We start from the raw sequence: 23793 nt of genomic DNA on the forward strand, positions 1-23793 counted from the left end.
CTTGGCACTTAAGAGCATTCTAAAAATATAGATGTGACACCAAAGCCGTAGCTGGGGTGACTCTTCTAGAACCTGAGTCAGGTATCATGCCTCCTGCCCAAGACCCCCAGCCCAGACCATACCCCTCACCCTCTGCTCCAGCCAGCCTGCCTCCTTCCCCCCTACTTACGGCCAGCACAATCCACGCTACAGCCGCAGATCAGTCCTCCCAAGGCCCCCAAGTCTCCCTCTCTGTCAGCACCGGCCCAAAGTCCTGGTTCCCATCATGGGAACAGGCTCTGATGGACGGAGTCCCCTAAATACAGGCCCCAAGGTGAAGGTCCTCAGGGTCTGAGGACACCTGAACGAGAGACAACTTACCTGCACTGTCCCCAGGCCCCGTCACACACACTCCGACATGCGATGGGCCGAGCCTGTGGCCACTGCTGCAACCACTCCCGTCTGGGGGACCCCAGAGTGGGCACGCAGGAGGGCTCCTCGGAATAAGCCCTCTCTGCCTTGGAACAGGGTCCTGTGTGTCTCAGATGGGAAGGCTCTCCAGTTCCACGGTGCTGACAGCCTGCTCTGCTTCACTAAGGACCTCCCTCTGCCACCTCTGGGGAAGACGGGCCGGGACCAGGAAGGGCCCGCCCCCAGCTAGACAGCGCCCCCGCCCCCCCAGGAGCCGGGCTAGCAGAGGCACCTCTGCGGCTCTGCCTAGAAACCCTGTCCAGCCCATAGGTCCGTCTTCCACCCCTGTGTGCACAGGGTTGCCAGTGGTCACTATGGAGCATGGGTCCGCTTTGCTTCGGTTCCCAGCGCCCCCTCCCCTCCCAGGCCCTGAGGGACCCCCACCCTGCACCCCCAGCCGAGCCCCTCGGGGGCGCGGACAGTCTGGTCACCGCCCTCCCACATCTGGGCCTCTGTGCTGGTCGCACCCTGGGGCCAATGCTCCCAGCTCCCGTGGCACATCTGGCTCCCAGGGCACTCAGGCGTCTCTCAACCTCCACCCTGCCTGGCAGCCCTCCTGCCCTGTGACCTGATGCCACATTCACTCTCTGGCCCCAAGTACCTGAGCGCAGGCTTACAGCGCCAGTCTGTGTCCCCCTGTCCGTGAGGCTGCTGGACAGCGCGAGGTCCGCACGAGTGACGAGACCAGGAAGGGCTTCTGCCCCCGCAAAGCACTTTGAACACAGTGGTGAGAGCCCACCCCTTGCTTAAAGGGAGCTGTGTCACTTCCAAGGAGGTGGGCACAGCTGCGGGCAGAGCTGCAGGCTGCAGAGACGCATTGTGGCGGGCAGCCCCTTGGGCTGCAGGGTGGACTGTACAGCCCTGGTCCCCAGACATGGAAAAGCCCTGGCCTCCCAGTGCCCGCGGGGTACACACTCCCTTCAGGAGCAGACTGGGGCCAAGAGAGGCGCACACAAGACCTGGCTGGCTCCACACCCAAGGTCTGGACCCGGCTTCAGGGTGACCAGGACCCCAGGGCAGAGCTGCAAACAGACTAAAAGGAGGTCGTTCACTGTCTCCGTGTCCACCCTCGCCGTGCATGCACCCAGGACCGACGCTGACGCGGCTCCTCTCAGCACAGCCAGCACCCAGCAGCCAGACTGTCTGGCGACAGTCAGTTAAAGAAGGTTCTTTTTATTTTTGCAATGTCATTCCATACAAAAGCAATAGAAACATAACAGTCTTAAGAAGTTTACAACTGAATATATGAACAGAAAATCTGTACACATTATCATTTACAGCCATTTTACAAAGTGAATTAACTGATTATAAAAAAAAAATTCTTTCTAATTCCTCTGCTGCCTTAACTTTTGGAGTATTATAGATAGAAGGCCCACTTAGTGCTATTTACAAGTACCAAGACTGTATAACTTACATAAAACCCATTAACTTATCAGCTCAATATCTTTGACTATTCAGTGCTCTGTATGAGGAAAAATCCCATCTTGATATACTGACAAAAAGCCAGGAACCTAACGCTTTCCATAGAGAGAGTAATGGAGCCGATTGTGAGACACTCATTCTCACAATCAGTAAAGAAAGTCGACGCTAGACTGGTCCCAAGAACGCAGTTAAACCCAAACCAGCCATCTGACGAGCAGCAGTTTCACATCTGCAATGTTTAGCAGGAAAGAGTTAGGCTACACTTCCCAGGTTAACATCAAGGATGCTGGAGATGGAGCGATTAAAGTTGTGGCAAGACTGCTTCAAGTTAGTTTCCTTGAATTTAGTTCCATTTACAATTTAAAACATGCAAAGTACACTCCCTATACATAAAATTAACATTTCTTAAGAAAACGGGGCGAGAACACTTCACCATGAGGACAGCAAGCTATTAACAGGAACCTCCAGTTACAAACGAGGATGCATGCTGGGCAGTCGGCCTCCAGGTGGCGCCAGTTAGCTCATGGCTGAGAAGTCTCTCAGGGGCTCGGTTAAACAGGCCTCCAAATCGAACTCGTCCTCCGCCTGGTGGTCCACGTGCCTGACTTTAGTGGGGGTGCCGCAGAACATGTCCTGGAAGACAGAAGCACAGTCTCAGCAGGCCCTGGGGCACCGGACTTGCTGCTGGAGGGCGCTGAGCAGGGCCGCTCAACCTCTGGGGACTCCCCAGGAATGCAGCAAACTCCCGGGAGAGAATCCAGAAGTTAGTTAATTAACATTCGCAGATAATGTCAAACTTTAGCTGACCTAAACCCCCAACCCTCCCCCATGAGAAACCGAGTGACACTTTAAGGCCTCTGAGCCGCAGATGCTCAAGGTGACGGGAGCCGATGTGGACGAGCCGCGATGCCATGGCTCAGAACCACCAGCAAGCGCCCGAAACCAGATAGGGACTCCCCCTCAGCTCTGGCCCTGGACTGACACGGCCTCACTCCACCCCGAAACAGGGGCCAAGGTGTTCAACCTGAACCTAATCTAAGGGGCCAACATGACAGCCCCCCACCGAGGAGCCTGAACCCCTCTAGGAAGTCATCTCGTGGGGGAAAGCAGGAAGACTCCTCTAAACTACAGGGAATTAGAGAGATGTGGCTATTAAACATGTAATCGCTGATTAAACTCCAGATCAAAAGAGAGAAAAAGACCTGTGAAAAGAGTATCACTGGGACAAATGGGCAGCCGGAACAGCCTGTTTGCACGGCAGTGGCGTCCTAACAAGCGGGCCTTCTGTGCACAGCAGTGACACAGCGGCGTCTGTGCTCAGCTGAGCAGCGCTCCCCCCGGCTCCCGCTCCCGAGGGGAAACTGCTGGCTCACCTGCTCCCACCCAGCCTGCTCTCTCGCCTCCCACATCCCCCACCTCCACTTCTCCCTGGGAGCCCCGGGACTCCCGCCTCTATCTGCACGGCCGCCCCTCCCAACTTGTCTGATCACAAGCGCATGGTCAGAATCCGGTCAGAATCTGTTTGCTGAGCTGGGACAAAGGTCACTCTTAATCCAGATCAAGGACACCACTTGCTGAGATCCTCTGGCATGGGTTTCTCCGTAGTCCTGCCTGCATCTGAATACCCACTAAACTGGGATCCTCCTGTGGTTAAATATCCTGTTTTCATTTGACAAGTTTCCAGGTTCAGATCAGATCAGATCAGTCACTCAGTCGTGTCCAACTCTTTGCGACCCCATGAACCGCAGCACACCAGGCCTCCCTGTCCATCACCAACTCCCGGAGTTCACTCAGACTCAAATCCATCGAGTCAGTGATGCCATCCAGCCATCTCATCCTCTGTCGTCCCCTTCTCCTGCCCCCAATCCCTCCCAGCATCAGTCTTTTCCAATGAGTCAACTCTTCGCATGAGGTGGCCAAAGTACTGGAGTTTCAGCTTTAGCATCATTCCTTCCAAAGAAATCCCAGGGCTGATCTCCTTCAGAATGGACTGGTTGGATCTCCTTGCAGTCCAAGGGACTCTCGAGTCTTCTCCAACACCACAGTTCAAAAGCATCAATTCATCGGCGCTCAGCTTTCTTTACAGTCCAACTCTCACATCCATACATGACCACAGGAAAACCCATAGCCTTGACTAGACGAACCTTTGTTGGCAAAGTAATGTCTCTGCTTTTGAATATGCTATCTAGGTTGGTCATAACCTTCCTTCCAAGGAGTATGCGTCTTTTAATTTCATGGCTGCAGTCACCATCTGTAGTGATTTTGGAGCCCAGAAAAATAAAGTCTGCCACTGTTTCCCCATCTATTTCCCATGAAGTGGTGGGACCGGATGCCATGATCTTCGTTTTCTGAACGTTGAGCTTTAAGCCAACTTTTTCACTCTCCACTTTCACTTTCATCAAGAGGCCTTTGAGTTCCTCTTCACTTTCTGCCACAAGGGTGGTGTCATCTGCATATCTGAGATTATTGATATTTCTCCCGGCAATCTTGATTCCAGCTTGTGTTTCTTCCAGTCCAGCGTTTCTCATGATGTACTCTGCATATAAGTTAAATAAACAGCGCGTGATGGGCACGCCATAGCGCGGCCGAGAGGAGCCACCCCATGTCCGAGGTCAGGGGCAGAAGCCGGGAGGACCCCATGCCCGAAGGGCGGCGGCCAAGAGGAGTTACCCCACGTCCGAGGTCAGGGGCAGCGGCCGAGAGTACCAGACTGCGACAGCACACGAACGGCCGAGAGGAGCTACCCCGTGTCCGAAGTTGGGGTGGCAACGAGAGGAGTTACCCCGCGTCCGAGGTCAGGGGCGGCGGCCAGGAGGAGATACCCCACGCCCCAAGCCTGAGGCCAGGGGCGACAGGCAGGAGGAGCTACCCCACGCCCCTAAGCCCGAGGCCAAGGGCGGCGGCGGAGAGGAGCAACCCCACATCCAAGGAGCCGTGGCTGCGCGGGCGCAGGAGGGCCTAGAGGAGCTATCCCACACTGAAGATCAGGAAGGGTGGCGGTGAGGAGATACCCCTCGTCCAAGGTAAGGAGCAATGGCTGTGCTTTGCTGGAGCAGCCGTGAAGAGATACCCCACGCCCAAGGTAAGAGAAACCCAAGTAAGACGGTAGGTGTTGCAAGAGGGCATCAGAGGGCAAACACACTGAAACCATACTCAGAGAAAACTAGTCAATCTAATCACACTAGGACCACAGCCGTGTCTAACTCAATGAAACTAAGCCATGCCCGTGGGGCAACCCAAGATGGGCGGGTCATGGTGGAGAGATCTGACAGAACGCGGTCCACTGGCGAAGGGAATGGCAAACCACTTCAGTATTCTTGCCTTGAGAACCCCATGAACAGTATGAAGAGTTTCCAGGTTACTAGTCCTCAAAAAGCGTCCGCGGTAACTGTGTTCCTCTCGGGACCTCTGTCCTCCTCATATGTCTGTGTCTGCGTCACTTCCAACATCTCGCGCGGTCACAGGACGGGGGGCTGCAGGTGGCCCCACGACTGGAAGGACAGGTGCCTGTTTACCAGGCTGGCAGATGGCAGGCAGGAAGGCAGCCGTGCACTTTGATTTTACCTGCTCCTCAGCTCTTCACAGTATAAGCTGGTCTTATATAAACCCTGAATTTTTCAAGAAAACATCTACTACTTCTAGTTTTTAACCTGTTTTTCCATTCAGTGGGCAGGATATTTATACATGCAAGTACTGTTGCAGGCTCCCTAACAAGTGAGAGCTCAGTCACTTCAGTCATGTCTGACTTTTTGAGACCCGAAACACTGCAGCCCACCAGGCTCCTCTGTCCATGGGATTTCCCAGGCAAGAATACTAGTGTTGCCATTTCCTCCTCCAGGGATCTGCCCGACCCAGGGATGGAGCTTGCACTGCAGGCAGACTCTTCACTGCTGAGCCTCCGGGGGGGAAGGGGGGCGGCGGGCCCTGCGATAACAAAGGCATCTTTGCTGTGAAGTGCTGTTGCGTGTGTGGCTTGTACACACGCAGAGAAGAACTTGCACTCAATCAGTAACCAAGGAATCAGAGAAGGATTCTGCACACTGCTTTTCATCTTTCGAGGTTTTTTTTTTCCTACTCCAAAACATGTACTTTTATTTATTTATTTTTTATATGCTGCAAAAAGCGTTATTGTTTCCATATGGTCCAAGGCTTGAGAGAGGGCTCCAGGGTGTTAAAAAAGCTGCCTAGTAGCTGCAGAGAGGGGCTTCAGGCAGCCCTGATGTTAGGTGGGTTCTTCAATGGCCACTGGTCTCCAGAAGCTCCTAGTCGTGCTTGAGGGTGAGCCTTTCGAAGAGATACTCGCCCAACCCAGCCTGGGGACCAGCCAGCCTGCGGAGGTTGGTCAGGTGGTCACCCATCTTCTTGATGAGTTTCACTTCCTCATCTAGGAAGTGGTTCTCCAGGAGGTCACAGATGTGGGAGTCTCCGCGGGCAGAAGCCAGGCCATGCAGATCCAACAGGGCTTGATTCAGGTTCTTCTCTACGAGCAGGGAGGCCTCCATAGCGTCCTGGGTTTTACCCCACTCATCTTGAGATGGCTTCTGCACGTCCAGGAAGAGGGCACGGCCACCACACTGGTTTTGCAGTTTCAAGAGACGCTCCGCGCCCTCGCGCTTCTCCTTGGCCAATTCGCGAAAAAAGTGACCCACACCCTCCAGGGCCACATCGTCGCGGTCGAAATAGAAGCCCAGAGAGAGGTAGGTGTAGGAGGCCCGCAGTTGCATGTTAACCAGGCGGTTGACGGCGGCCTCCACCTCGGTAGAATAATTCTGACGAATCTGGGAGCTCATGATTGGTCGGTAATAATAAGGAGTTAAAAAATGGTGGCTGGTCCCGGTGATCGCGGACAGCTGAGTGGCTGACTCCGAAGGTTGCGACTGGAAAAAAGGTTGGAGGGTGGTTGGAGGCTGGAGCAAGGGGCGTCCCTGGGTCTGTTCCGTCCAAGCACTGTTGAAGCAAGAGACAGATCCGCGGGGCCGCCGAGTGCACTTCCAAAACATGTACTTTTAAAAAATTGGCAAATGTGGGGAAACCCCTAGGCCAAAGCATCTCTCCACTTATGACAACTAGCCGGTGATCCTGTACCAGCAATTCACCAGCACGAACTATACAGCCTGAAATTAACGCTAATGACAAGACCAGAAAAGACCTTTTACTTTTAAATGAAGATGGTGGTATCGATTAGTCAGACTGAACCCAAAATCTAAAATAAGGATCCATCAAATCTGATATTTCAATAAAGTCAGAGAAAGAAATAAGGGCCCCTTCTTCTAAGCATCAAGATCAAATTTCATTCTAAACTTTGGTTTATCAAGGGGCATGTGTCATAGACAATTAACCTGGAACACTCATGGGAGAGTCACCCGGGGAAAGGTACTTACGAAGTTGTCCTGAGAGCTCGTCTGGGACTCAGAGCTGCTTTCTGCGGACTCAGTCTCCATCTCCCCGAGGTCCACAGGATGTCTGTGCAGTGAACACACGCGCGTCAGCCACCACGTGAGGGGACCAGGAGGCACGCAGTGCAGATGAGCATGCCAGGCTGGTTCAGTGAGACACCGCCAGTGCCATGCCGCACGCACGGTCCCAGCACCTCCTCCGCCCTGAGGAGGGGAAGCCCCCCACTCCTCCCCGAGGAACGCTGGCAGCAGCAACCACGGGCACAATGCCCACCGCGCTCAGAGCACACAACAAGCTGCCCACTCCTGCGCGAAGCCAACTGTCTATACACGCCCACAAGCACCCTCTACACAGACATGACGACAGTAAAGCCCAGTTTGGGGGGACACACGCTGACCAACCAAACGACACATCACCACTCATGTTTCCAATTTCCTGCTCAGAGAGAACGGGTGCGTCTGTGAAGGTGAGGCCAACTTCATAAAGATGCGTATTAGACATCATTTCAAACCTGACAGTTTCTAATAAATGTCCCTGACTCAGAGCAGAAACTCAGACATCTGGAAGACTAACTGGGTCTCTGAGGGAGGGAGAGGTTCAGATGAGGGAGCTGAGGAGACAACCAGACCAGCCTCCGTCTCCCTGCCCAGCCAGCATCCTGACCACATGGCAGCAGCTCAACCCGAGGCCTTCTCCACGGACAAAGAATTGAAAAAGAAAAACCTTCCATAGGTAAAAAAGAGAAAGCCTCTCACTTTTACACTGCTGTTCAGTCACTAAGTCATATCTGACCCTTTTGCAACCCTGTGGACTGTCCTCTGTCCATGGGGTTCTCCAGGCAAGAACACTGGAGTTTTTCCTTCTCCAGGGATCTTCCCGATCCAGGAACTGAACCCGCATCTCCTGCACTGGCAGGCGGACTCTTTACCACTGAGCCAACTGGGAAGCCCGTTTTCACTGGAGCATAGCTACTTTATGAGCTCGTGTTAGTCTCTACCGTGTAGCAAAGTGAAGTAACTACACAGCATGCCTACTTGTCGTGTTTAGTCCCTGAGTCACCTTCAACTCTTTGTGCCCCATGGACTGTAGCCTGCCAGGCTCCTCTGTCTGTGGGATTTCCCAGGCAATACTGGAGTGGGTTGCCTTTTCCAGGGGATCTTCCCAAACCAGGGGATCAAGCTCGAGTTTCACTGAGCTGCCTAGCTCAACATAAACTACTCAAGCTTTTCAAAATGTTTTATCTTAAAAAACAAACAAAACGTCATGTACCTCTACTAAGATCAGTTTGTTGTAGCTACAAACAGTAAGTCCAACCCAGGAAGCACACCGCTCCCTCCAGCCTCTCCCGGAGCCCACACCGCCCGCTTCAGACACAGCAGAGAGAGAACAGACAGGACACAGGATGACGGCCACACAGCAACAGAGCCGCTGCCATCACCAGAGAGGGAGGACAGGACGCCAACAGAGACGTACATTTCTTGCAAATCGCATCCTTCTTCAGCGGGGGGATCCCAAAAATGCAGAGCCACCTTCCAGAGTCTGATCTGCTGGTCCCACGACCGCCGACTGTACTTCTTGAATTTGTTGGGGGTTTTGGGATGAACGCCGGGCTGTCGAAGGTGCCTACAGGGAGAGAGGGGTGAGCCTGGGGCACACCTAGACCCACGTGTGAACACGCTGAAGAGCGCTGCCTCGCCGGCTGCTCTTCGCTCGCAATGCACGCTCCAGCAAAGGACACCTGCACTCAGTCCAGCAGCTCCCGTGCCCTGTGAAGCTCCCGTGCACCCTTGTGCGGGAAGCAGGAAGCAGCTGCTGACGCAGACTGGGTAAGGCTCGCGTTCTTCTCTAGTAAAAGCTTTACAACCTGCAACCTGAACTGAACTTTCCCCGTCACGTACGTAACAGTCTCACATTTACAAGACAGCTGTGATTCCTGACAAACGTTACCTAACACTCTAAATCACGAAAATGTTACTTGTCTTCGTGTCCTTGGTCTCGCAGTCACCAACGTGTTCCTCTTTATGTAAGTGCCTGAAGGTCATTAATAATGCAGCTCTTAGCAGGTGAACTACACCCAGAATCAGGTTCACCACCTACGCACGTGACCTGGCCAGCCCACGCCGGCAGCGCAGGACTACCTGGGGACTTCTTTAATGTAGCGGTCGTAGGCGATGGTGTTCTTCCCATAGTTGATCTGCTTCTGTCTCCGCATCAGGACACTTTCATCCGTCTCCAAGTCGGCTGGTAACGCAGACACAGACTCCTTCGAATCCGAACTAAACAAAATGAAATTCACACAGCAAACCTCACAAATAAGATCATTCCATAAGAAAACGTGTAAGCACAGTAACAGAGCACTCGCCCGCTGGGTTTCCAAACTGTATTAACTCCAGAACAGTCTAGAATCTCTGAATACATGGAGATTTAGTACAGGATACGTATTTCAAATCAGTGAAGAACAGAAAAAATAGAAACTACTACTAAGAGTCAGCATTTCACGTTCACACGTTCACATTATTTTTCATGAATAAGTCACAGGGTTACTAATTAGAAAAGAAATGATTACACAGCATTTACCTTCCTGATGATGACTTTCTCTCTCTTCCAAAGTCATTGATGAGGAGTTTCCTTTTATATCTGAGAGCAAAGTAAATAAATGTTGCTGTTTTTACAAAGGTACAGAAATCAACACAGTGCTTCTAGAGCCACAAAGCCTCTCTGAGGATGTGGTCTGGTAAGTGGATTAAGCAACAGTCACAGTAAGGTGGCTTCTTTTATTTTCAACCTCCCTCAATCACCATTCTCTGGTGAGAAGATAAGGCTACTTGCCAAGACCATACAGGATACTTAAAGCAACCAGTTCTGAAAGCAAACTACTGCCTCCAGTTAAGTAGTGAGACCATGGAAATTTACATCTCTCTTAACCCTGAAACCTTCAGGAAAAACTCAATGTGAGCTGAAATGAAGTCTTTACTTCTAATACCACAGTCACTCATTAATGAGACACATGCCTGTTGGGCACCGCTCACCTTGGGAAGACTGCACACCGTCCCACCCCACCCTCCTTCCTTGTGGATGCACTGGGAATTTGCTTTCTAGCACAGCAACAACCAACACCCAACTTTGCAAAGGTATGTCATCAACCAAAAAACACACAACAATCTGACCTGGAAACTGCCTCTCGCTAGATGTTCACGCTAGGCTCCAAAGGACGCCACGTGCTGCGGTGCCTCACCCTGTCCCAGGTGTGCGGGGGCCCCAGTGAATCTGGATACCAGGAGGCTATGTGTGTCTGGAGCCATCGCGTGAGAACTGGAACATTAGGCCATGAGATCATTTTCTGTAGGATCTCATTCTTTCTGGAACCCTTTCAGGTATGACTAAGGGATTCCCTGCTGGCTCAGAGGGTAGAGTCTGCCTGCAACGCGAGAGACTGGAGTTCAATCCCTGGGTTGGGAAGATCCTCTTGAGAAAATGGCAACCCACTCCAGTATTCTTGCCTGGAAAATCCCACGGACAGAGGAGCCTGGTGGGCTGCAGCCCATAGGGTTGCAAAGAGTCAGACATGACTGAGCGACTTCACTTTCGCTTTCAGGTATAACTAAAGCCCATTTTCCAATTTTCAGGCTGTTGGTGTGTAGCATGAGCCAGCTGCCTTGACATACAGCGAGCTCAGTGCTCACCCCTCACCTCCTGGTGGGAAGTAAGGCAGACCATGATAGCTCCATCACCTAGTCTGCTCAAAAGCAGCAGCTTTCCATCAGAAACGGTGTGATCCAGAGAAGAACAAAGAGGAGTCCAACAATAGGAGAGTCAAGACAGACAGGGTCTCCTTGAATCAAACAGGTGCTGGAGACGGTCCCCAGCAAGGGGCGACAGTGGGTATCAAGACACACAGCACTGGGGCTCCACAGTCCAGTGGTTAGGACTCTACACTCCCAATGCAGGAAGCACAGGTTCAATCCTTGGTCAGGGAACTAAGATTCTGCATGCCAAGCACAGTCAAAAGGAAAAAAAAAAAAAAAAATACACAAGCACATGATCAGAACTGTTATAAACCTTGTGAGCAAACACAAAACTGCACAGACCAAGTTAAACAGCCTAACTTTTCACAGCTGAGAAAAACCAGCATCTATATAAATACAACTCATTCAAAATACTGGAGCCTGTCAACTCCCAGTTCACTCTCCTACCCAGGCAGATTATCTGCCCACATACGTCTTAATGTCCGAAAGAAATTAAGTGGTCATAACCAATCCCAAGTGTGCCTGTGTCCTTTCCAGTGGAGGCAGCTCTGAACACCACTGCCCACTGCAGACAGAGAGGAAGCAGCCTGGCCCCACGTCCCTGCTTACGGTAAGGACAGGCCTTCTCCTCTGAATTAAGAACCAACAGACTCTTGGCTCAGTATCCTTCAGTTAATCTCAAGCCACAGCATTTTAACTCAAGGCTCCTTCAGTGGATTGGATGGCATCTATCAAAGGAAGAAAGGCCCCGGAACACCAGGGAGAATGTAATCCTGAGATAAGCAGGGGTGAGAACGCCATCATCTTCTGAACTGTGAGGAGCTGAGGAAGAGGAAGTAGCTTGAAACTGAACTTGCACACACACAACTTAGGGCCGGCCTGCAAAGGGCTCACAGGCCCCGAGTCAGGGACCCCCTGCACTCTGGCACTTCTGAGCTGTTACCTGAGGCAGGTGGCAGTCAAGAGCGCACGCCCCAGTGGAGTGGAACAGCCAGCGTGGCAGGTCAGAGCACACGGCCACAGCTGTCTGCAGCCCAGCCAGCCACTGCCCACCCACAGCCACCTCAGGACAGCCCTAAGACATTGGTCCATAAACGTCAGTGGGCAGGCTCAACTGACAGGCTTAAGGTGTGGCTGGAGCCCACCCAGCTTCGCATCCAGCTTCCCATCCAGCAGGCCTGGGGTGGGGCCTGAAAACCCACATTTCTCCCAAGTCCCCAGGAGCTGAGATGCGGCTGGCTGGGGGCCCACCACCACTTCAGGACACGCCTCAAGTTTCATATACACTTGAAAGCACCACAGGTGACACTTCACGGTGGTCTATAGTGCGTACCTTGCGATTTCTTTGTTGACTCTCGTCCTCATTTCATCTTCTTCCACTGCACTCGCCCAGTCGGAGCATCTGGAACGGGGCTTGGGGCCTTCGGGAGTGGTAAAGCTGCAAAACAACGAAAAGGCACATTCGAACCATGACACAACTTTCAGTTTCCTTTCAAATCATACATCAGGAAATTTTCTGAGGTTGTTTGGAGAGTGCCAACAAAATGGGCTCCAGAGTAATCAGCTCCACTAACTCCCTAGATCACCGGGTTCCAGCAATTCACTCCAAGCCTCTCTGGGCTCTGTCTGTTAAACAACCGTGCACTCCCTATGTGCCACTGTCAGCTAGATCATGAGGACACAGTCCATGCAGGGAAAGGCAGACCAAGTCAACAGTTTTCATCAGCACCAAGAAGTGCACTTATCTAACACAACTTTTTCTGTAAAAAGTTTCATTTTTTTAAAAGGATTTTAAAGAAAGAGTGCAGCTACTACATTTTCAGTGCTAAGCAGAGTGACCCACACCTAGTAAATGTGGCTACTATTTATTTCCAGATGCATGCAATAACGGTTCAGAACATATCACATCATAATTAAAATGTGGGGAATAAAAACATCCTTCAGCGCTCTCACCACATCAGGGCTGGTCTGATAAGGCACCCCTAGAGTTGGATACATTTAATCTAGGAGCTCAGGTCTATCTAGAACTCAAGGAAATCTTCAGTCAGGTTCAGGCAATTTGAAAGCACGGGGCTTGATGCCAAGAATTCTGGCAGCTAGAATTGTTGGTATGTCTGTTACTTATAGATAAGATGTAAACTCACGTTTTTATCTTTCTTCCTCAACTTTCTGTTGGTCACTACTCGTACATCAAAAAGAAAAACTAACTTCAACTGCAACAATAAGCAATTTTATACATTCTAGCTGAAAACTCAATGGCATGCTTTGAAAATGCAACAGCAATAACCAAAGAATAATCCCCTTACGTAATTATCACTTCTTCCCTTAGTTACCCCAACCAGAAAAACTCAAATCCTAAAAACAAATTTCCACAGTATAAATATGGTTGCCAGGGTCTGAAATCAAATTAATAAACAAGTTAAAATGACTCAAGATTGTATCACAGACACAGAGTGTGCGGAGGGTTAGACATCAACACTCTCAATAGTGTGTCAAGAGGTTCAGGTCTGCATTTCAAGCCGTAACAGGTGCCTCAACTTTTTAAAGGTGCTGAAAATACTGAGAGTCCCTTGGACAGCAAGGAAATCAAACCATCAATCCTAAAGGAAATCAACCCTGAACATTCATTGGAAAAGACTCTGATGCTGGGAGAGATTGAGGGCAAGAGAAGGGGGCAACAGAGGATGAGATGGTTGGTTGACATCACTGACTCAACGGACATGAGCTTGAGCAAACTCGGAGATAATGAAGGACAGGGAAATCTGGCGTGCTGCAGTCCGTGGGGATGCAAAGTCAGACACAACTCGGCAACTGAACAATGCCCTTTTCCTCCATCTCACATTTTGGTAGCTCAACAGAAACTACCTTTTGTGGAACTGAAACTCATGTTTTAGATTAGGCAAATTACATTCACCACCTCACCCTAGCTTGGGATGAGAGTACTTGTGGGGAAAGTGCTCAAAGGGAAGATAAAGCTTTATTTACACACTGAGCTAACATCCCTCCAAAGGGATCAGTTCTTACACCCATGGAGATGTGGATGGCTCCACTCTCCAAGAACCTACATGCATTCTCCACTGCCATCACAGGGGATTGTGGGAATAAAAGCACACAGCACAAACGCCAGGGGCAACGCCCCCAGGACAGGAACACTGCTGGCACAGGAGCAAGCAGGCCTGTGTCAATGTGAGCCAGGCGGAATCCCAGGGTACAGAGGGATTTCAGAGCAATTAAGCAGTTAAGGATTTAACATTTTGTCTTCAGTTAAAAGGGAGATCACTGCAGGGGTCAAAGCTTGATCTCAAAGATAGCTTTGTGATAATGCCAAAAAATGTTCAAAGTACCGTACAATTGTGCTCACTTCACATGCTGGCAAGGTAACGCTCAAATCCTTCAAGCTAAGCCTAAGAAGTATATAAATCAAGATCTTCCAGATGTATAAGCTAAATTTAAAAAAGGCAGAAGAACCAAAGGTCAAATTGTCAACACTGACTGGCTCACGGAGAAAGCAATGGAATTCCAGAAAAACATCTACTTCTGCTTCATTGACTACCTGAAAGACCTTGTGTGGAAAATTCTTAAGAGATGGGAATACCAGACCACCTTACCTGCCTCCTGAGAAACCTGTATGCAGGTCAAGAAGCAACAGTTAGAACCAGATATAGAACAACAGACTGGTTCCAAACTGGGACAGGAGTACAATAAAGCTGTGTATCATCACTCTGCTTATTTAACTTATATGCACAGTACATTATGCGAAATGCAGGGCTGGATGAATCACAAGCTGGAATCAACCGCCAGGAAAATATCAATAACCTCAGATATGCAGATGACACCACTTAAATCGCAAAAAGTGAACAGGAAGGAACTAAAGAGCCTCTTGATGAGGATGAAAGAGGAGAGTGAAAAAGCTGGCTTGAAACTCAACGTTCAAAAAACTAAGATCATGGCAACCGGTCCCAACACTTTATGGCAAATAGATGGGGAAACAATTTTCTTGGGTTCCAAAATCACTGAAGATGGTTACTGCAGCCATGAAATTAATAGACACTTGCTCCTGGGAAGGAAAGCTATGACAAACCTAAACACTGTATTAAAATTCAGAGACATCACTTTGCCAACAAAGGTCCATATGGTCAAAGCTGCGGTTTTTCCAGTAATCATGCACAGATGTTAGAGTTGAACCATAAAGAAGGCTGAGCACCAAAGAACTGATGCTTTCAAATTGTGATGCTAGAGAAGAGTCTTGAGAGTCCCTTGGACAACAAGGAAATCAAACCTGAATATTCATTTCAAGGACTGATGCTGAAGCTCCAATACTTTAGCCACCTGATGTGAAGAGCCAACTTATTGGTAAAGACTCCAACACTGGGAAAGATTGAAGGCAGGAGGAGAAAGGGGCGACAGAGGATGAGATGGTTGAACGGCATCACTAACTCAAAGGACATGAGTTTGAGCAAACTCCAGAAAATGGTGAAGGACGGGGAACCCTGGAGTGCTGCAGTCCATGGGGTCACAAAGAGCTGAACTCTACTTAGCAACTGAATAGTAACCTATTCCTCACATCTAGCCCCAGGGCTGTTAGAGCCTCTCCTCTCACGTCTTTCCCCAAGTAACCTCAAATCTTTAAAAGTCACATGTATGCTAATAACTCAATTTGTAATTTGTGCCTCCCAACCCAGACTGTTAGATGCTGCTTTCTCACTATCTTTTCTTTAGTCATCTGAAAAACTTAAAGCCTAATCACTGACTCCCTTCCCAGACCAGGTCTGGTCCACACCATCCTCTTCATCCAGGTCTCAAAGCTAGAGTCGTCTTTGACTCCTCCCTGCACCAGCCCTTAACCCATCAGCAGGTATTGAGAGTCCTGCCTTAAAAGCCTACCCCTACACACTCCTTACACCATCTCCACTGCTCAGTCTTCAGCACCCCTTTCACCTGACTTGGCAGCGGCCCCCATCCCCCGCCCTTGTCCTCCTCTAGCCAGTCCTCATACTAGCTAATGCATCCCCACCTGAGGGCCCCGGTGTGTGGATCCTCAAGGGACCACCTCCCATCTCATCCCGACAGAGGCCACGGATCTGAAGAGCACGCCGGCCTTCACCACCGGACACCCCCGCGTGCACTCTTCAGCCACTCCTGTTTCCCTGAAATACCTTGTCTGACTTGCTGACCCACCTGTATCAGAGTATAAGCAAAACAAAAAAAGGAACCATGGTTGGCAGGGTGTCTTGACCTCCCCAACACGCTGCCCAGCCTAGAAAACACTTAGGTAAACTGCCAGCTGCAGAGGTACGGCCAAGGCTCCTCAGCCGGAAACGCCTCAGGAGCGTCAGGGTGCAGAGAGGGTCCTGGAGCCTAAGTCCTGGTTTGCCTCCTGGCGCCCACCTTCTGTGACTGCTGCAACACCCAACTTTCCCGACTCTTTCACGGGTGAGCCTGACTCGCCTTGTTGGAACGTTCTAGGAAGTTTGGGGTGGCCCTCAATGCCATCCCTGGAACCTAGCAGGGCTCGCTGACTGAGACTGAGCCAGTTTTGTTGACACCCGTCACTGAGACACCTCCTCGGATCCTCAGGGACCTCCCAGTCCTGCTGGGATGCCCAGGGGCCAGGACTATTCAGGGGTGCTGCCCCAGGGGCGCCCCGGGTGCTGCTGGTGACCCACCGGCGCCCCCCAGTCAGTCAGTCATGTGCGGGGAACCTCCGCCCAGGCCCCCGGAGCCGCCGCAAGGGCCCACCTCTCGGGTCTGTGACCGCTGGGCGGCCTTGCGAGGCCCTCGGCGTCTTCGGGCTTCCGGCGCCTCCCGTCGGCCGTGCGCTTGCGTCCGAGGCTCCAACGCGCGGGGGGCGGAGGGCTGGCGACGAGAGACCGCGTCAGAGCGAGGTGGCCTGGGGGTCCCGCCCGGGACCCCCGTCCGGACCCCGCCCGCCGCGCGCCCGCCCGGGAGGACCCGGCGCGCGGCCCGACCTCACCTGGCGTCGCTGTCGCGACGGTTCTCGTAGCCGGCGGGGCTTCGCGGCCTGTAGGCCATGGCGACGCGGCGAGCGGGGCTCCGGGGTCCGGCGGCGCGGGAAGCAGACGCGAGCTCCTCTCAGCGCGGCGCCGACTGACGCGCGCGCCCCGCCCCCAACCGCATTTATAGGCGCCGCCCCCCCCCCCGGCTCCCGCGCGCGCCGCGCCGGGCGAGACCATCGGGCCGGGACCCGGGGGAGTCCCTCGGCAGCGCGCGCCGCGCAGGCTGCCCAGGCCGGGGCGGCCGCCGTTAAACCGCTGCCCCGCGCACTGCCATCCGGGCAGCGAAGGGGCTCCGCCGGGAACACTGAGCGAGGCCTCAGAAAAGGTCGTCCCCTCCGCCATGGAGGCGGCCGGGCCGCCGGGCCGCTCGATGCTGATTGGCCGCGCCTTCGCGGGCGGGGTAGGAGTATTGGCGGGAGATTCGGAGGCCCGCGACTTGGGCGCGCCGAGGGGGCAAAGGACGCGCCGCCGATTGGCCTAGCCCAGGTTTGGGGCGCTCTCCGATTGGTCGGCAAGGCAGGGACATTGTCCGCGCTGGCGGGAACCCGGAACCCGGAAGGGGAGGCAGCCTCAGGCTGCAGGCTTCGCGCCCTGAAAACTCGCTGCCGGCGTCAGATGCCCAGACCCCTGAAACTATGTCACATTGTTTACACACACACACACACACACACACAACCTGTGGGCCTATGTCACGTTCTTCACACACACACACAACCCGTGGGCTTATGTCAGGTTCTTCACAAACACACACACCTGTGAGCCTACTCCACGTTCTTCACACACACACACACACACCCCTTCCCTTCCCTCCCCCCCTCACCGGGCTGGGCCTTTGTCCAGTCTCCAGGCGTTAGGTGGTGATGCTTGTGTGCAACTAAATAAAAGACTTGGGTTCAATCCCAGGGTTGGGAAGATCTGGAGAAGGAAATGGCAACCCACTCCAGTATTCATGCCTGGGAAATCCCAGGGCAGAGGAGCCTGGCGGGCTACAGTCCACGTTTTAGGGAAAAGCAATTCTGACTCTGTGCTGGGACTGTTTGACAATCATACATAAACCCTGCCTCAGAGAATCCTGCTTCTCTGCCTGACTCTAAAGTGCCCTTTGTTCAGAACCCTGTCCAGCTGTAGAAGGCAGGAAGAAACATATACCCTGCCTGAGGCTTGCAATTCTAGGAGATATTTGCAAGACTAACGGCCTTTTTACTGTTCCCTTACATCCGCCACCTATGGCCTATGAAAGACTCTGGCATCCAGACCCCAGTGACGTGGTTGTTTTGAGACAGCTTGCCGTCTTCCGTCAGCGGGCCCTCAGAGTAAAGTATTCCCTGCCTCAGCTCCCGGTCCCCGGCGCACTGGCCTACCATGCAGTGAGCAGAGCGAGCTTGGACTCGGTAACACATTAAGTCACAGAGTCAGACATGACTTATGACTAAACTATCAGAGAAGGACTATAGTGAAAAAAAATCAAGTATCTCCAAGATATAGTAAATTCCAGTCCACTGGCTTTCAGTGGGTTGCGTGTACTTTATAAACATGTTCAGGGTCCGGCAGCAGCATAAGGGAGCAGGGAGCTTGTGCTGCTGAGGAGCTCTCCCAGCCAAGCGGCTGTGCCAGCAGGCTCCGTGTGGGACCGAGCAGCAAGCACAGGGCTGGAGGCCTCGCCCAGCAGGGCTCACCACCTTGGATCACCAGTGTCCCTCACGTGGGCCCCTGCATCTGGAGCATGTGTATGCTGACCCCCCACCCCCAGCCCCCAGGACCCATCCACAAAGGTTCCCTGAAGTGAGCTTTTTGAGACCCCAGCTAGAATATCAGGGGAAGATTCCTGAAGAGTCTGCCTCCCTTTATTCTGAAGAAAACATGCACGCTAAAGAGGCCACTTCTAAGATGGCCTTGCCCCAACTGTTTGAATATCAGGAAAAAAAAATACTAATAACTTCATACTAACATTTTATTCAATAGCATACCACTTTGCTACAATAGGTGTATCTTTATAAAACTAAGTAACCATCTCTTGTAGAAAAGACAACCCCAGGCCTGGCTCTCCCTTGCCAGAGTTTGAAATTTCAGGCTGAGGCCAGGCATGGCTCCTGGCTGCCCTTCTGATGGCTGTCCCCTGTGGGTGACCCCAGAAGACCACGAATCTGGGCTTGCTCACTTCCAAATCCCTGGGCTCAGTGCAGCCTTGGTGGAGTTGATTCCATCTAACCTGCTTAGCAGGACCAAGTTTAGGAGGCTTAGGGCCCCTCCAACAGCCACATTCAGAGCTGTACCCAGGAGCCCAGCACTTTCCTCCCTGCCCCCCACCTCACCACCAAGATTGGGGAAGACGACTGTCATCGTCTTGACTGCTGGGCACTTCCCTTCTGAAGCAGGTGGGCCTGTGGGGGGCCTCGTGCTAGGTCCCCACAATCTTGCTGTCTGAACACAAGATGTTCCCGGGCAACCAGGAGTCTGAGACAGCCCATTCCGTGGACTCGTGGGAGCACCAAAAGGCATGTGGTCACAGGCCCCTCAAAGGGGTGGGCAGCCCCACATGCCTTCGGCTAAGGGAAAGGCAGGCGAAAACAGCGCCTGATGGAAAGCCCGAGGAGTCCCTGGGTAGGGGGCAGATGGGGGCCACTCCACCCAGGAGGGCGCCCTCGGCTGGCCGCGGTCACCAGGAGGCCCTGGGCAATGCTCGTGCCCTCCACCGCCAGGCTCCACACCCCTCAGAGCGGCCTCGTGGGGAGGGCGTCCATGCTGCAGGGCCAGTGGCCAGCCTGGCAACAGAAGCATGACAGACTGCAGTCGTAGACAAATTCAGGTCTGTCGTATAACTGAGGAGCAGTTAAGACTTTTGTGCCCCATACACTTAAGGCAAATGGCTAGATTAGGGTCATCTGGGGCAGACCAAGGGGTCACCCAGAACACAGCTCAGGGGCCCCAGAATGCTCTGAAGATGGACCCGACACCACGTTCTGCGTGCCCAGCACTGACCCCTAGTCGGAAGAACAGAGAGGGAAGGAGGCAGAGGTGCTGAAGACCACCCCACTGCCAGGGACAGAACTTCAGCAGGAAGGTTCTGCCAAAACTGCAGCCAGGCCCTTCCACAGCCTCGGGGCACCAGTGAGTCGGGGCACCAGTGAGTCGCCACACGAAGAGCTGCCCACAGCAGCACCGAGGAGGGCCCAGAGGCCCGTCCGCCCTGGAGGCAGCCACAGGGCCCAGGGGCTCAGCGCACGGCGCACACGTCCAGGACGCAGAAGCGCGCGCGGCAGGTGGGGCAGGGCACGCGGCTGGCCAGCCAGGTGTCGGGGCGCTGCGGGTCCTGGCGGCTGGCGAACCACTTGCCCATGCAGGTGAGGCACCACATGGGGCGGCAGTAGCATTGCTGGCACTCGCCCACGGCCGCCTCCTGGCAGGTCTTCACCAGCTTCACGCTGGCCTGAGTCTGCATGCAGCCGATGCATGCCTCCAGGTCCTGCAGGCAGGCCAGGTGGTCAGAGGAAGCCCGGTCGGGCCACCCTGGGGATGGGGGTCCTGCCCTACCCCAGGAGAGGCAGTCCATGGCGGCCCAGCTGTGGGAACCCACCTCCCCTGCCCAGCCCCCTACCTGGCTGCTGGGGACCGAGTAGGCCGGGTTGACCTCCACCAGGGAGGCGAAGGTCTCCAGGAAGAGGTCGCCCAGGCTCTGGTGGATGACCACGTTGGCTGCGCTGCGGATGGGCGCCCGGAGCTTCTCACACAGCTCACCGTACTCCGTGGAGTTGAGCCTGTAGAGGTGGGTGCTGCTGGGCAGGGAGCACTAGAGATGGCCGTAGGGCCAGAGCCCACTGGTCCATTGCTGCCCACGGGCCTCTCCTTGGGAGGTGCAGAGGGGCACGGAGGGTGGGAGAACTGCAGCTGCGGCAGAGGGCCTGGCCCTCGGCACGTTCAAGCCCAAGACGGGTCCAGGGGGGCGGGCAGGCCCGCCACAGCCTGAACTGGACAGAAGCGCCTCGGCCCCGGCCCAGGCTCAGGGCTGAGGGAGCCACTGAGCCTCTGTCCTATACAGTGGCCCCCAAACACCTGCCGTGTGCTCCTCCCGAGACGCCGGGAAGACAGCTCAGGGCAGGCTGGGAAGAAAGGGGAAACGCAGAGGACCTGAGGGAGGGGCACTCCGGAGGGACCAGCTCCCACCCACCCCACCCCCTGAGCAACACAAAGAGCAGACCACGGGCGCACCACCCCAGCGGCCCCAGCTGCAGGCCCGCCTACCGGATGTGGAAGGCCGGCACGGCGGGGTTGGCGCTGGCCACGCGGATGGTGAGGAGCTGCACGGGCAGGTGCGAGTCTGGGGAGAGCTCATGCTGCTGGGCCTCCGTCACAGTCAGGCGCACGTCCTGCTGCTGGGCCACGTGCACGCGGTACGTGGTCACCTTCATCACCCACGTGTCCGTCACGATCACACGGGCACCCGGCACCCCCGTGGCAAACTTGTCAATCCGCCGGAACTCCGTGTTCACGGAGGAAGCCACGGCCTGCCAGCCCGACCGTGGGAGGGCATAGAGGGCCAGGGTGCGGGCCAGGGGGTGGCGGGCCCAGTGGTCCCGGGACCAGTAGTAGATCAGGGTGCAGGCGATGGCGGGCAGCATCAATGCTAGCAGGAGGAAGGCCCGCCAGGTCTCCGGGGTCTGGCTGGGGTAGTAGAGCTGCTTTTCCGAGGCTGCGAAGCACATGCCCACATAGTAGCCTAAAAGGGACGGGCAAGCTTCAGCAGAGGTTGGGACTGCCAGGCTGCCAGCCTCCCCAGTGCTGTCCCTGTCCCTTGGTGGGGTTGGGGGAGGCCCCTTCCTTTAATCCCCAGCCTTGGGTCTGGCCCTCTGCCATGGTCAGCTCCCAGGGCAAGGCCATGGTACCCCAGGGCAGGTGGGCCTTGCCCAGCTCCATAGCTGACTCAACTGAGTACTTGTCCAGTGAGCAGAAAACACTCTCATCTTATTACTTTAGTTTTGCACAAACCACATATGAGTGGAAGAAATAAAATGAGAAAATCCTAGAAAAGCAAAACTAAGCACAAGGATCTGGTTTCACCCAATGCAGAGCTGCCCACAGGTCGTCTTGGGACTGGATCTCAGCCTCTGGATCCCACCTACTCTGAGGAAGCAGACCAGAGTATGGCCCATCCCAGAACTGGGACGTCGTGGACCAGTCAACAAAGGCGACAAGAGCGTGTCACAGGGACACAGGGGCCAGCTCCAGGCCCCTGGTGGCCAGACGGGGCCAGTTTGCATGTCAAAATTAATAAAGTAGACAGTGACCTGCAGGAAAGGTTTGAAGTTGCAAAAATAGTAATAAATGCTATTGATCAAACTGATACATAATAAGTAACTCATGTGGCAATAAGTAACACTTCTCTGGTTTCCAAAGGACTTCTCTAGGACTTCCCAGGTGCTGCAGTGGGTAAGAACCTGCCTGCCAACGCAGAGCGCATGGATTTGATTTCTGGTCCAGGAAGATTCCACACGCTGCAGAGCAACTAAGCCCGTGTGCTGCCACTGCTGAGAGCTGCGCGCTTCACGGCCTGCAGCGGAGCACCTCCCACTCTGCACAACTAGAGAAAGACCCCGCGCAACAATGACGACCCAGCGCAGCCATGGATACAATTTTATTTTTTAAAAAGGGTGGGGGTGGGGGCCTTCCCTAGTGTTCAGTGGCAAAGATCCAGCCTGCCAATGCAGGAGATGCGGGTTCGATCCCTGGGTCAGGAAGACTCCCCGGAGGCGGAAATGACACTCGACTGCCCTCACCCTCTCTGCCTGCCTTTCCCCCACCCACCTTCCAAGGAGATTGGGACAGGCCACCTCTACGGGCATCAGTTAACTCATACCTCGACTCGAGGGACCTGTACCCCGAGAGCCAGCTCACCCCCTTCCCTAGAGTTCTGAGCCCGCCTCTCCGCCGGGTACCTGCAAGGGACAGCACTTCCCCAAGCACACGGGCGCTCCGCCCGCAGCCTCGGCTCTCCAACACGGGAGCCCGCCCCTCGTCCCTCCCGCTCCGGGTCCCGGAGGTCGGCCCTGGGCTCACCGAGGGGCAGCAGCGAGTGGCACAGCAGCGTGGCGGCCGTGCGGCGTAGGTGATACGGCACGAAGGCGGCGTCTTCGCTGCCCAGCCAGCCCGACAGCAGGTTCTGCACCGTGAGCCCGGCCGAGTGGAACTCGGTGGGGGTGAACACGAAGCACACGGCGAACACCAGGTAGGCCAGCGTGAAGGTGACCTCGGGACTGTCCATCGCGCCGCCGTCGCCGGCGGGAAACTGGCTCGGCGAGGCCTGCCACCCAGCGTAGCGAACCGGCCACAGCGTCCAGGTCCGGTAGGCGCCCGGCGGCGCGGGGCGCTCTGGGAAACCGAGTCCCTGCCCTGGAGGCACTCGCGGGGCGCTCTGGGAAACGGAGTCCCTGCCCTCGCGGGGCGCTCTGGGAGATGGAGTCCCGCAGAGTATTTTGGGAAATGAAGTTCTCGGGCCCCTCGTTCGACCCTCGCCTCGCGAGCCGCCCCTACAGTTCTCGCGAGGGTTTGGCTCTTCCACACGACCCGCTTGGGAGTGGCGCTGCACTCGATCCCATTGCCCAGCTGGGGAAACTGAAACTCGGGGGAGAGGCTCTCGGGCCCTCACTTCCACAAAGCTCAGGCGCGTCCGCAGCAAAGCCCGGGATTCCTGGGCGACGGCGGGCTCCGCAGTCACCGTCCACCCGCGTGCGGCCTCTCCTCTAGGGGCGTCAGGCGAGCAGCCTATA

At 54.3% G+C, this 23793-nt stretch overlaps 2 protein-coding genes across 2 annotated transcripts; both read right to left on the reverse strand.

Moving 5' to 3' along the window:
- Window positions 1-1603: 1603 nt before the first annotated feature.
- SLBP (stem-loop histone mRNA binding protein) lies at window positions 1604-17135 on the reverse strand. Its single transcript, XM_070372861.1, has 8 exons — window positions 16990-17135; window positions 16755-16871; window positions 12349-12453; window positions 9847-9906; window positions 9408-9545; window positions 8743-8892; window positions 7254-7335; window positions 1604-2505 (listed from the first exon to the last, which is right to left on the reverse strand). Exons 1-8 carry the CDS (start codon window positions 17046-17048, stop codon window positions 2389-2391), a joined length of 828 nt encoding a protein of 275 aa, XP_070228962.1. The 5' UTR covers window positions 17049-17135; the 3' UTR covers window positions 1604-2388.
- Window positions 17136-18961: 1826 nt separating this feature from the next.
- On the reverse strand, window positions 18962-23596 carry TMEM129 (transmembrane protein 129, E3 ubiquitin ligase). Its single transcript, XM_005896296.3, has 4 exons — window positions 23084-23596; window positions 21272-21746; window positions 20628-20787; window positions 18962-20495 (listed from the first exon to the last, which is right to left on the reverse strand). The coding sequence occupies exons 1-4, from the start codon at window positions 23286-23288 to the stop codon at window positions 20247-20249; spliced, it is 1089 nt and encodes a 362-aa protein (XP_005896358.2). The 5' UTR covers window positions 23289-23596; the 3' UTR covers window positions 18962-20246.
- Window positions 23597-23793: the final 197 nt, after the last annotated feature.

The sequence above is a fragment of the Bos mutus genome, chromosome 6 (genome assembly GCF_027580195.1).
Source record: "Bos mutus isolate GX-2022 chromosome 6, NWIPB_WYAK_1.1, whole genome shotgun sequence".
NCBI lineage: Eukaryota > Metazoa > Chordata > Mammalia > Artiodactyla > Bovidae > Bos > Bos mutus.